This window comes from Lytechinus variegatus, chromosome 5 (assembly GCF_018143015.1).
Source record: "Lytechinus variegatus isolate NC3 chromosome 5, Lvar_3.0, whole genome shotgun sequence".
Taxonomy (NCBI): domain Eukaryota; kingdom Metazoa; phylum Echinodermata; class Echinoidea; order Temnopleuroida; family Toxopneustidae; genus Lytechinus; species Lytechinus variegatus.
Genome location: NC_054744.1, coordinates 23843562 through 23858408, shown reverse-complemented (window position 1 = coordinate 23858408; position 14847 = coordinate 23843562). Strand labels below are relative to the sequence as shown.

The window sequence follows — 14847 nt, the reverse complement described above, 5'->3', positions numbered from 1 at the left end:
GCAAATATTGAATAAGTTCACCAGGGGCGGCGCCAGGATGGTGTGTGTACAGGGAGTAAGACGAATGACGTCATATTTTAACAGAGGTAACCATGGTAATAGAGTTATACGGCTCAGACCCCTTATTCTTATCGGCCCCAATTAACCATTTAAAAAAAATCGAATTTTCTCCCTTTTTCCACTAGAAAAATGACAGGGGCGGTCGCCCCCATGCCTCCACATTCACGCGGGCACCGTGGCGCCACGACCTCTCAAATTAACATGTTTGGATCGAGCGTAACAGATATATCATTTTGGTGAAATATATCTGCCCTGTTTAGAAATTACTTTACCATCGACAGCGGAACATCTGTGTTGATGATTGTCTCACTTGAAGAATATATATATATATATTTTTTTAATCGTCCATAATTTCAGTCTAAATGATCCCAAGTATGTCTCTGGCAATAACTATTTTCTTCATGCTCTTTGCTCATGTTGCTGGGAACGATGGCATACCCGACTCTGGACCCGACCCTACCAAATATTGCTTACCGCGTGAATACAGATCCACTCAAGGTGAGATAAAAAACAATGCCTTTATATATTTCTTTGTGTTATAGTCCGTTTTGTAACTAATTCAAAGGACAGTACTTTCTATAATATTTCACATACTTAAAATGTTGATGTCTGATTGGTGGAAAGTGAAATCACGTGATTGATTGGCCATCAAACACTATCTGATGTTCTGCTGTTAGCCGATCTCCCAGGTATATCAACCTTTGATTTAAAAAGTTATTACCCAGAGAATTGCAACGGACCTTTTTATGCAATCAATGACAAATTTTTGTTGTAAATTTAAAAGTGATAGATTGGTTTTATACATTTTATCTATATTATGTATATATAGCTAATAATTTCCAATGAGGAATATAATTTATAAAGCAAACTGCTGATCTCATGGATTCAGGGAATGTGGCAAAAAATCACTTTCTCGGCGATATAAATGTAGTTGTCACTTTTCTTCTGTTTCGCTACGAAAGGAGAGTTAAGAGCGACTTTAAGAACGACTGGTATCCTTTCTTATACCCCCTTAACCATTGCCACACGTGCGCCAATGACTACATTTACCACAAGAAAGGATCACCAGTCGTTCTTAAAGTCGCTCTTAACTTACGAACAGCTTTATGAAACACCCACACGATATATTGTTTTATATAATAACCGTCTTCATTTTGTCAAAACATCGGAAATTTTCTGTGGGGGTGGTGTAATAACAAATAAATCTGAGGAATGAAAATTAATAACACGCAGTCAGTGTACATTCCCAACTCCCTGCGGATTATTCCTTGCTTGACTTATTTGATTTTTTTTCCCTCAGTTGGTTTTGAAGCCATCATGATGGGAGAGAAGCCTGTAGGGAGCAAACATCGTATCTTCTCTGCTGTGGACTTTGTCCATGAAAAGTTCTACACCAACAAAACACTAACGATTCTCGACGCAAGTGGACAACCGAGAGTGGAGGAAAGGCAAGATATCATCGACAAAGCAAATGTAAGTTCAGGGTATATTTTCTCTACAAAAGCCCAAGTCTTATTCGTTACTGCACCCCGCCATTATTGGAAATAACAATCATTGTGATTTATATACATGTATAAAAAAAAACATAAAAGAGGGGAAAAACATGGATTTTTTTATCATTAATTTGGAGACTGTGATTCCGAAATCATGGTTGTGATTTCGAGTTTGGGAAAGTGAGCATTTATCGGTTTACAAGGGCGGAGCCAGGATACATTGAGAAGAGAGGGGCGGGGCAAGAGAATCTATTTTTGCTAAATTAAGGGGTAATATGCTCCAAATTAACAGGGTAAATGGTGAACAGTGAAACACATTGGACAGTATATGAGCGCTCAGATTATTAATGGACGAAAATTATATCCAGGCAAAGGTTTAGGCCTTTTTGCATTGAAATTCAAAAATAAAGATAAAAAGAGATCATGAGACATGGAGAAGTGATTAATGGTCTTCTTTAATTGTGTCCACTGTCAGATTGTACTGAGCATGAATATACTATCTTGCTTGTTCATTCACTGCGTTAAATGTTCAGTCACTTTGTTGCGTGATTCTATTTAGATACACCCTTATGCAGTGGCGGACCGTGACCCGGAGGAGACAGAGCATGGGGGCACAGCATTGTTCACAGACAATGCAGTGCCCCCCATGCTTTGTCTCCTCCGGGTCACGGTCCGCTACTGCCCTTATTGTACGATTTGATCAGTACCATGTATTTTATTGTAACTTACTTTATATAATCATCAGGAAAATATACTGAAGCTTTACTCAGAAATGAAAAAAAAAAAAAAAAAAACCGGCGTTATGTTTTATTCAACTACAGAATGCTCATTACGTGATAACCAATGGAGATTGTAAGAAATACCCAGTCACCAAAGTTCCCGAAAGATGTTTGAATGGTAAGTTTTAATCATAATGTAATATCCTTGATTTTAATAATTTTTTACTATATTTTAGTTCATTTTCTATAGGTAGCAGGTTTTCAACAATTTGTCACAATGTCTGTTAGGTTGCTGCTTATTTCCACCAAATTAGTATTCACTATTCGAGCCTATTACTACAAAATATGTGTGTCCTCAATCTGTTATGGAGTGGATAAAAAATGAAAAATTTTCTTTTTAAGAACGTCTTTGTAATGATAATCAATAGGGCATTTTAGCATTCACTTCGCAGAGAATCTTTCGTCGAAAGCCCGTCATAACAAAGCAGCCTTTGTCGAAAATCTGTGAATAAAAACAGCAGTGTCGTGGTCGACTCTGGACAAACGACATATTAATTTTGCAGGGTTTTTTGCCCTGTCCGAATCTTAAGATGATGTGCTAGCCCAGTCCACCAACTTTCGACAATTACTTCTAATCTGTCCGTTGTGATTTGACGGGCATTTTCAATAGATTATCAACGTTGCAGAAAGTGTCTGCGAAATAGATTCTAAAATAGGCTAATGTCTTCTTTTTTTCGAAGACAAAATGAAGTACACAGGTACATGGGATATCACAGCATACGGGCAACATCCCGATGACGGCCTACAAGCCGTGACGTTCACCGTGAACCTTGAACTGTCCGACATGGGTATGACTGAACAACGAGTGGTGACTTTCGTCCAGGAACCAAACCCAGAGTTTCAACCATATTCGTACCATATGCTGCGGGAAGAGATAACTCTGGTGTCGAAAACAGGTATTGCTAGCAATGTTGCCGTTGGAGTAGATGACACAAGTGTTGTAGTCTAAGCCCAAACCCTCAAAGCCCAGAGCAAGGCTAAAATACCCAAGGGCAAATCATAGAATCCCAAAGCAAAGGCTTGAATATCCATGTAAGGCCAAGGCTTTTAAAGAATGCATGGGGCTTACGGCGCCTTAAGGCCAAGACCATAGGCGGCGGAAGCGGGGGGGACGGTCCCCCCTAATTTATTTATTTTTTTAATTTTTTTTTTGCTTGTCACCTTTTTTTTCTGCGTCCCCCCTAAATTCACGTGGACCCCCCCCCCCTGAAACGTGTGTTGTCCCCCCCCCCTAAAATTTAGGTTTATGACCTTTTTTTTTTCTTTGCTTGTCAATAAATTTTAGGTTCAAAATCTTTTTTGGGGGGCGCTTGTCAAATTTTTTACCTGTGCCAATCCCAAAATTTCAGGTGGACACCCCCTAAATTTTCTGGCTTCCGCCACACGTGGCCAAGACTGAGCATCAAGGCACTAGCTACAACACCGGATATAAAACCATGGAAACAAGTTAGCTTGTGGGGGGGATAAAAGAAGTAAAATTACTGAAAATTTGAGATAAATTCAACAAAATAACAAGAAAGCTATGAGCATTTAAATGTTGAGATGCTAACGATTTGAACATCTTCGCATTCGCAATGCGACCAACTATTGTTATATGTCACAAACTCCAAAATACTTTTTTTTAATCATTTTACTTTACTTATACATAATTATCACTTTTTAGCATATCTATCGACAGGCAGATTTTTCTATGAGCAATTATGTTTTGGGGAATACCTACAAAGGGGAGAGTTGGACTTGCATGCCTCATACTTTTTAAAATGGTGATGGATCCTTGTCATATGATTGGCTTAAATCCCTTCTGTCACGTGACCAGACATTTATTTGAGCTAACAGAAAAGGTTGCCATGGACTAGTTGGCCTATACTCATTGTAGTTATATTGACCGGTGCATGGTTTTGAGATTAGGATCATGAGGATGGTGCTGCTTCGCGTGCAGGCTATAAGATCATCCGCCATGCAGAGCCTCGACAAGAAGCTATATAAATACAGGCCTACTTACTAATATATCCGCGATTATTTTTATCCCTTGCCAGGATCGTCTGTGTTTAGCTCCTTCTTCGATGGCTACGAACCACTGGACGATGGAACATATTTCAATGCTCCCCAAGACTGCTAAGAAAACGATCAGGTACTGAATTCTGGTCCGTTTGGGTATGTGTGTGTGTTGTTTGTTGTGTCATTCTATGACTTGCGTATGCCGGACACTTTCCACTGAAAGTATTTTAATGGTTATCAAAGGGGAGGGGGCAGAATGATGTGCCCCCTGGATCCGCCACGAATCATATGCGTATGAAAATCATACACTTTAGTTGTCAGTTAACCTTCGCACCCAATGGCGGATATTGAAGTTGAAACCTCAATCAAACAATCCTTGGAGCAAAAGATTTTCATGTATCGGCATTTATAACCCTAATGTCCCCTGCTTCCTTTTGACCTTTAGACTTTGATCTCGTGACACCAAATGTTGATGAAATCATTGTCACTTCAACTCGGGTCAATATTGAAGTTGATAGAGCTCATTAAGATATCACGAGATCGAATGATATTATCTTAAGTTCTGATATGTAATGACCCCCTTGACCTTCGACCTATAGTGATCATGATCCTCTAAATCTCATTAGGTCACACTAAAATAAAAATGAAATTTAATAGGTTGGACGCCATGTACTTTTCTTACGTTATGATGCATTTACCAATTTAAATGGTTCGACATAACACTTAAAGTGTTGAATTCATCTCTATACAAGGCTGGATATAATATTTGGTAAAGGTTGTCACTCCTGCAACCTTTAAAATGCTGATTTAACATTTTATTTTTAGGGTGCATCGTAGTTCAAAATTGACCCGAGTTTGAAAAGTTGTTACTTAACGATATTTCGCAATCTGACCATCAAATATCAATCAGTGACTTAAAATGGTAATCAAATCAAGATGAATCTTTATCTTTCTCAATGACTGCTGCAGACGGATGACTCGAGAAGACAACTTTAGACGGACATCCGGGGATTTCCCAGCAAGGCAGTTCTCACTGGATCAGTTAGGAGGCTTGTAAACTATATCCATGATGCTACCTCATGCAGAGACGAAAGCCGAAATAGGGGCCTACGAGAAGGGGAACCGAATCATCTTCTTTATTCAATAATATCATTTTAAAGTTTCATACAATATTGTCGTATATTAGAGACATTATTTTGTTTGAACAAACAATATATATAAGATTATGATTCCTATGATAGCTATCCTTCTCGTAGGCTCCTATTTGGTTTTTCGCCTATGCATGGGGTAGCATATCAGATCATGGTTCCATGACATAGGTTCACAAATGAACTTGTTATTGCTTTAAACTATAATAATCATAATTATTTTAAACAGTGTTGGTGATTCCATGGTTGACATTTTTGTTAGGGATGAATGGTGACCTTTTAGTATTAATGTGTCCAAATTAAACCTGCAGATCATTAATAATAAACTATGACAGATCTATACATTCTAAATGTAAGTTTGTAATATAATGCTATAGCGGCGTTCGAATTAAAGTACGATAATATGGAATGCTAGCTTGCTATGTATTGTCTTGCCACTTACATACCACTTAATTCAATATTTTATCAAAACACGTAATACTCCGGAAGCAATCGTTCAATAGCTTATAGATCAACCAAATTTTAACGTACAAAAAGTGGCAATGTCATATTAAATAAAGGTCTCTAAGTCCTCGTACAAAACATATATGTCACTGAAGGATCTTTCCACATGTTCAACGAGGTCGATGACAAAGTTTGTCCTCTCAACAGTATTTTCTACTAAGCCTATACCCTATCCTTATAAACCTTGCTTTCAGTTTCAAAAACATGCCACGGAGGTGCATATATATATTTCTACTTGGTTAAAATGACTATGTTGTTTTCTAGAGCGCATAATTATTTCAGTATACATTGAAAATCAGGCTAAGCGGAAAATCTGTTGATGCATCATGTAGACAAAATTACGTAATACTCGACCTCGTGGATTCTCCATGGTACTACGAGAATGAATTATACCAATTTTATTTAAATACTATGGAGATGTATATAGAGTACAATTTGATTCCATTATTTCGTATACCAAAGCCGGCGCGTTATCATCAAACTCTCTTTTTTTTCAGTTTCGGTTAATTTATTTCAATTTTCAAATATTCAATAATATATCAAATCATTACACATGCTTCAGTTAGAAAATAATATCGATTTTCAACTCTTATCAATCTGTTTGGTCTTATATTTTTCTAAGTAACAAATTCGTATAATTCAAAAGAAGGTATACTAGAAGAGTGTTATTCTTTTGGAGATATAATTCATTACCACGTTCTAATTATAGTCAAACGATATCTATGTTGTGTTTTTGTTTATGTTATGCATCGAAATAATGCACTATTCTATAATTCGAGTGTCGAAATTTGATGGAATAGAGATCATATGATAAAAGAAAAAGATGTCACGGATATGTGCACTATCTGCGTGTTTGGATGTGTGATGAAAGGAAATCCCAAGTTCTTTCACAACCATGACAATAAATACTGGTCATGTTAAGAAAGGCAAATGATAGTGACATTTATTGTGTAGCGAATGTGACCTGTCCAAAGAGTGACTGATACTGACATACGAAGGGCAGTGAATGTGTGTTGAAAAGAAATTATAAATTTTGTCACAATCGTAAAGATCTGATAAGGCAAGGCCTACACGTATCATGTGGAAACGAAGCATGACGTTATAGTGCATGACGTATATTTTTGTAACGAAAGTGACAAAACAGTAACAAATTCTGAGACCTATGTACAAGCAGGCCTGACAAGCCTAGAATGGGAGAGGGAGAAAGTGACGAACATATCATTTCTTTTTGTACAATTTTCTTAAAACACGTGATGATATTTCAATTTTTGAAAAATATCGTATATACTTGTACACTAGTGGCATACAGTTGGAAAATGGAGCAACTGAAAATAATGGCATTTAGTGCACTAGCACTAACAGCCTTCTGAACGATATGTACGTATTTATTATCTATTATAAAAAAAATTGAAAAATGTAAGAATATCTGACCAGCCCATTAACAAACTTATCTGTAGATTGATCCACCCCACCACCGCTGCAGATTTTTACTGTTCTTTTTATTCACTAGTCCTGCGTTGTTGACTAATCAACTTGAATATGACCAGATTGATTGTAATGATGACATGAAGCATCCCGTAAAGCGTAAACAAAGTTGTGAACGATGATGTGACGTCGTAGATATAACCTGGAATGAAGAAAGAAGACAAAACTTCGATTTGACTGATGTAGAAAAAAAATATATTCTATAGCATTGCATTTTGCATTAAAGTTTGGTGTTAGTGCTCGAGATAAATGACTTTTATTTGGGGATGACAGTCATTATTGCCGATCTCCATGATTGAATTTCACTTCTCTTTAAATGATTCTTTGGAAAAAAAACAACCTTGTAGTGATATCCCCAAGAATTATAAAACTGTCGAACGATCAATAAAAGGATAGACCTCTGTTCCACAGGACGGGGACCCTTGAAAGATCGGAAAATGTTAAAAATGCCTTTCAGCACTCCTCAAGATCACTGAAATTGGAGGTATCTGTGGAATGGCGCAAAAAAAACCCTAAAAGAACTGTGGGCGTGTCTGATACGTCTTGTCTTAGTGAAGTTAGACTAGTCCTGTGGTGATCTTTCAGTGGTATTTATTTCAGTAGTCTTTCGGAAATTGTAGGCAACAAAATGATCTTTCAGCAATCTTTCTGTGGAATTCCACTTGCCTTTCAATGTCCTTTCAGGAGATAAGTGGTATCTGCAAAAAAAGAGGCACTGACAACATGACCAAAGAAGATTAATCACGTTAATAAGACTTTTGAAAGTGCATGTTGGGATACAAAATAATAAAAGAATGTGATAGACCACTCAAGGATGTTATTCCTGAATGGCCGCTGGTCACCGAAAGATCGCTCAAGAGTGACAGTGAAAAATCTTAGAAATGATGGAAAGTTCAATGAAGGCCATTGGCAGATTATGCAAATCTCATGTTCTTTCGATCAGCATGTTTCAGCGGTCGTGCTCTGTGGCATGTCTCTAACAGTCTAAAGAGGTTTAAAAAATGCACTACAAAATGGGGAGACCCCTCTTTTAGCCGATAATATTGGTATCAATTACGAAATATCCGTTTAGTAATTCCTCCGTAGAAGAATTAAGAAAGACAACTATGTGGTATTGGCGGAGGCAGGGGCGTGGGGGGGTGATAGGGAACAAGGCCACTTAAAGATGGCGTCACATTTTCATCAATCAAATTATAGGGGTGTTATGGCCAATCCTTCTCTTCTCCTTTTTTATGTTGAAACTGCCTTTTCGAGTTTACTACGATTGCTTGCCTTCAGGTTATCATCGTCACTCATATATTTTTTTCATAACTTTTAGTTTACTTTTTCTATATATAATCTGTATAATCACAATCTTTATCGCATCATGGTTAAATTGACTATAACTTTGATTTCATACCAGATACGTAGTCTCCCGTTGCAATACCTGCTCCGCCTAGGAAAGGAGTTGCTGCAAGTGCTCCGGGAAAATTTTCTTCGTTCCGAATTGAAAGCTTCATCATCGCATGTGGAAGGGAGTCTAATATGAACAAGGTAACACCTTGAACGCCAGCCATTGCTGCTAGGAAAATGTAGCTTGAACTGACAAAATCGATGAAGAACGTGCAAGCACTTATCATGCAAGCGATACAGAAAATAACTGTGTTGTCATAGTCGAAGTGCAAAAGCACCAGGTACAGGATGCGACCGAATATCCCGCTAATACCTGCAATAGTTGACAGAAAGACAGCATTCGATCTGTCGATTCCGGCTCCTACCGCATGGGGTACAAGAAACAGCATCCAGCCTGCCATCGCGAAATATTGCAGGATTGTAGCGGGAGCAACAAGGGTGTAGAGGGGCTCTTGTAAGAACACGACTGATTTCAGTTTGTTCGTGAATGAAGCACATGAACACCAAGAACTTTTGCCATCTGATGACTTCATTTCATTATATGATTGCGAGTTTTGCCCCGACAGCTGCGCTGACAAAACTTTTGATGTCTCACTCTCAACGTTTCCTGGTTGGTGATGGTGTTGATCTCCATGTTTGTCGACTGGCTCAGACGTTGGAGTATCAAGCAACAGTGGATCTTTTTCCCCATCGTCTGTGGATTTTTCGCAGTCGTGTCTTCTCCTGTCTCGAGGTGGTCTGACGACAGCACCACAAACCATGGAATGGGAAGCGATACCACCGAGGATGAGAAAGCTACCAGTGTATCCGTAGGCTTCTAGAGACCTCTCAACGATGATAGGAATTAGGAAAGCACCACACGTCCACCCGAAGAAGGTCAGCGCGTTTGAAAAGATGAAGGACTTGGAAAAGTAGACGTTGAGATACAGCAGTAATGGATACAACGTCAGAGCCATGCCGAAACCTTATAGATAAAAACGAAAATAGAAAATAAAAACATCTAGACGATGCATCCAGGAAATGGCCAGTCGTGAAATGATATTGAAGGTCTCCGACACTCAAAAAATAATTGAAATTACATCTTTATTTTAAGAATGAGTCCAAAGTATAGGCCCATGCTTAAAGTTCAAGTCATGTTCAAGCACATAAATAATATATTATGTTCAAGTCGTAAATAACATGCTCCAGTCTTCATTCCACAATTTTTATACTATAAGAACACATCTATTCATTCATACCCTACCCGTAACTCTTCAAATTTTCATTTAATAAACCCCAAATTGATTATTGCACCGAGATCTATTGGACACCATGGTCCTTATTTGTGGAACTCTCTGCCAGAGTCTATAATAAATGCTCCTCTCTTTACTCATTTTAGGCTAACGTTAAATCCATGTTATTATCAGAATATTTGAAATGAATTTTCTGTATCAACATAATCATCACCATTTAATAGCTCGACCATCACCATCATCCTTTTCGTCTGCATCTTCATTATTCTGATAAATCAACATGTTCACGTAATTACAAACATATAAATGAATACAATTTAAATGTGACAACTAAAGAGATACATTGTAAATAATTCATAAAAAGACTGATAGTTAAATCATAGTATTACCTAAGCATGTGATATAGTGAGTTCGGTAAAATACAGGGGCCAGTTATTATAAGCCCAGAGGTGATTTGGTTTGGTTTGGTTTGGTTTTATTTACCGTATAAAAATCACAATAAAATACATTGCACAAGATATGATATTAAATATAGATATATAAACATGCACATAAAAATATACGGATGGATCACTCTATTCACAGCCATTGATATAATGGCTCTGGGGCCCGTTGCAGAAAGAGTTGCAATCGATCGCAACTCTAAAAATCATGCGCAACTTGATTTTCAACCAATCAACAGCGCGCATTTGGGACTTGCGTTTGATTTTTTGTCTTGCGTTCAAACGCAACTCTTTCTGCAACAGGCCCAGTTCTTCCTAGAGGTCCAGTCAAGGTAACATGAAAAAAGATAATAGATTACACGTATTTAAAATATTATTAATTAAAAACAAAACAAAAAATATATACACAAAAACGAGTGGTAAATAAAATAATTAATTATTAGACACAATTACAAAAATATATATATATAAATATTATATCCTAACACTTCCTTTACTTAAGGATACTTTAAACCCCAATTCCCCCCCCCGTCAATCAAACGTTTACAGATCAAAGGTTTCTATCCATTTATCAAGGCCAGTTTTAAATAAAGTGAGTGTGTCGGGTCTGCGAAGATTAAGTGGGAGTTCATTATATATTTTCGATCCACGATAAAAAAAAATACAAAAAATTGCTTGAAGCAATAGCAGCCAGGAGAGGGGGCTACGTGAAAACCATCATGAATCATACTAATGATCGTCATGAAATATAAGATTAAAAAATATATATATATCGGTTGAAAAAAAAAACATTTATGGGTTTTGAATATGGGTTGTCATTCTTCCTTCAAGCAATCTGTTTATGATGACAATCCTTCTGTAAATTGTGTTTGTAATAATTTGGTAGATATTTGTATAGAATTATACTCTGTTTTCAAAATGTTTTCTTTATGATTCAAGCTTAAAACCGTTTTTAATATGTTATGCTTGTTATGTTATGGAAAAATGTATTATACGAATGATATGAATGCAGAAAAAACAATCAAATAATATCAAATCAAATTAAGTTCACTACAGAAAAAAAATATTTGAGGAAAATCAAACCAGCATAACGCTGAAAATTTCAACAAAATCGGATGTAAAATGAAAAAGTTATGACATTTCAAACTTTCGGGTTTTTTCACAAGACATATACACAAATCAGTGATATGAGAGAGAAGATGAAGTCCCTCACTAATTACTTTTTTTTCGATTGTTATATTGCACTGCATAATACATTTCCATTTTACAGCATTTGTTATATAATAAAATACAAAAGAAACAGTGAATGGGTGATGTCATAAGTTCCCTCATTTGCTTACTGGCAATGATGTCCATTAATTTTTTTGTGAAATAAAGCGAAACTTTAAAGTGTCATAACTTTCCTATTTTACATAAAATTTTGATGAAATTTTCGGTGTTGAGCTTTTTAGATTTACTTAATTCCAATCATCTTTTTGATGGGGTGTACTTGTCCTTGAAAATCATACGCTGTTTTGGAACTCCCATTCATTTCCGTTAATTTTCATGTCTACACCATCAATAACGAACCTAGATATACATATATGTGTGAGGGTGAGGGTGTGTGTGCGTGTGTGTGTGTGAAGAGTAGAGTAGAATCAAGGATGAAGCAAAGTATGTTGCAAAGCTTTCGGCCCTTGCTTTCTTCAGTTTTTATTTGCTACTCTATTCTACTCTTCACACATAATATATTATAAACAATGATCAAATCGATTGGCACATAATTATATTCACACCTCTCTCGTTGTATGCATTGCAGACTGTCAAAAGAACCAGAAATCAAGAGACAGAAAATTTTGTGAAGGTCCCACATATAGGGGGTCGGATGTATATATTTCATGAAATTGTCCCTACATATATATATATGCATGTTTATATTAATGTGAGAAATTATGTAAAACAGCTTTGTCAACTCTTGCATTTAATTATGTTGTTAGGGAAATGACTAAAGAGAACAATGGTAGGCGTAGCTTAAATCAAGGTTCCCCCAGAGCTATATCTGCCCTTTGGAAAAAGTGGTGATGCCGAAAAATGTCTCTGTCTCAAATGTCTCCTGTACACACACACAAACACCCACCCACCCTCATACACACCCTTTTTATATATATATATATATATATATATATATATATATATATATATATATATATATATATATATATATATATATATATATAGTAAATAGTGGTAGTAAAATACGAGCTGTGATTGGCTGGATTTGTACCACGTGACCTCTCTTCAAAAAGTTATATTGTACATATGTACAATATAACTTTCGATTTTTGGATGGCAAAATCCATGATGGGGGGCTTAGATTGAGGGATCTATTTACTATAATAAATAGTGAACGTTCTATCATACAATATTACTGGACTATATGAACTCCAAATATAAAATTATCCCTCGTGCAAGCCTATTTCACCTCGGCCTTCGGCCTCGGTGAAATAAACCTGCACTCGGGATAATTTTATATTTGTCGTACATATAATCCGGTATATTGTACAATAGATTGTACACTATTTATATAATATATATATATACACACACACATATATATGTGGGTGTGTGTGTGCATATCTATGGGCGGGGTGCATCTAGATTTTATTCGCGTGATGGACAGGCGAAGCTAAAGGTTTTGTTACTAAATTTTGAAGAATGAAATATCTCTTCACGACCGACTAGAATCAATATTGACCTGAGAACATTACTTATGAATAAATGAGATGAGCAAGAAAAATGTAGAATTACTTCAACGAAAAAGAGGAGACATATATATACCTGTAACAGAGAGCATTATACCAAGAATATGGATAGATGGAGCCCAAGGGGCGCATATTATTGGAAGGGCACATAATAGTCCACCGACCATCCCCATTGTCCGGGGTGTTGTCAATTTCACCAGTAACATCGTGATGGGAACTTGAAAGAGAAAAAAAAATAGATTTTTTTTTTAGTCATTATTTCAGACCTGGTTTATGATAATGTCGATCATTTTATGTTTGCCATATTTGTAGCGAACCCAAACGATTCTATCCGAACAGCAAGTTGACTTGAATCGAAATATAGGATATATTAACTGCAAGTCCTCATTTCCTTGCTCGCTGAGCTCGCTCGTATATTCATACGCACCTGCACACATGGCAGGTCGAAGTTTATCGTTAAATTACAAGAACAGTTCTGACCCACCCCCATTAAAATTTCTTTGCGATACTCGTATACGTACGTACGTACGTGTAGGCGATTATGGTGTTACCCATTTTCTGTACTCACCAGCGAAATACATAATCGTGCTGGGAAGACTCAAAACAAAGGCTGCAGTCTTGTAGTCGCTGTCGTACCGGACAACGACGTCGGGGATGAGGACCCCAAATGACTTGGTAATCCCGCCGTCGATGAATAGTAACAGGGACTTACTCATAAGGATGAAATATTTCCAGGGATCGGAAGAATCTTCATGCAGAGTTTCCGCCATTTTTTCCGGGTTGCATGAATAGCAAACAAGCAGCATAGGCCTATGGCTTAAATACAAAGTGAGTCAGAAAAAATGTCCCATCAGTTTGAAGTCTTTTGTCTGAAGTATGAACACTTAATCATCTATTTATTTATATATATATGTCCTGCTAGTGCAATCCACGCTTCATGGTTTGGTACCATTTTCATGTGGATCTGTGCAAGCGTGACTATGAGATAATCTCCTGGAGGTCGCAAAATCTCACCTGTGCCAAGTTTTTGGGTGAAGAATTCATTTTTAAAAAGAGTGAAATCATTCCACGCACATACAGCCCCACACCCGCCCACACACACATACACCAACCCACTTCCCCTCATAACACATCTTCTCTCTCATAAAGCAGTGATTAAATTTCCCTTTTGATGGTTATGTCTTTTGTTGACCAATTATGGAAAATTAGCGTATTGTTATTCTATCTTCAAAATGATTTGGAAATTACATGTTAAGCCCGGCGTCGATCCGGGGGGGGGGGGGCAAGGAGGCGATCGACCCACCAGTGAAAATATTGGGGTGGCAAGCATATCGTTTTGCCCCCCCCCCCCTCATAATTCCGTCAGTGCAAAATAAAATAGAATTGAAATTTTACACAGAAATCAACAAATTAACCAAACACAATATAAAATCTCGCTTTCACTTCTATAGTACAGTACAAAATCATGATTTCTCCGGGCTCTCCGCACGGCAAATTATTCCATCTATCATTGCAACTTTTGTTAAGGTCAGCCCTATATTTACGCAGGAATCTCATCACAGGCATAGAATT

The 14847-nt window shown here is 37.1% G+C and overlaps 2 protein-coding genes across 2 annotated transcripts; one reads left to right on the top strand and one right to left on the bottom strand.

The window, feature by feature from the left end:
• The first annotated feature begins 280 nt into the window (after positions 1–280).
• LOC121415773 lies at positions 281–6807 on the top strand. The gene is made up of 6 exons (XM_041609102.1): positions 281–558; positions 1361–1533; positions 2375–2450; positions 3013–3228; positions 4369–4463; positions 5300–6807. Exons 1-5 carry the CDS (start codon positions 423–425, stop codon positions 4449–4451), a joined length of 684 nt encoding a protein of 227 aa, XP_041465036.1. The 5' UTR covers positions 281–422; the 3' UTR covers positions 4452–4463; positions 5300–6807.
• LOC121415772 (monocarboxylate transporter 12-like) lies at positions 6486–14059 on the bottom strand. Its single transcript, XM_041609100.1, has 4 exons — positions 13844–14059; positions 13352–13492; positions 8867–9823; positions 6486–7609 (listed from the first exon to the last, which is right to left on the bottom strand). The coding sequence occupies exons 1-4, from the start codon at positions 14043–14045 to the stop codon at positions 7482–7484; spliced, it is 1428 nt and encodes a 475-aa protein (XP_041465034.1). The 5' UTR covers positions 14046–14059; the 3' UTR covers positions 6486–7481.
• Between the last annotated feature and the right edge of the window lie 788 nt (positions 14060–14847).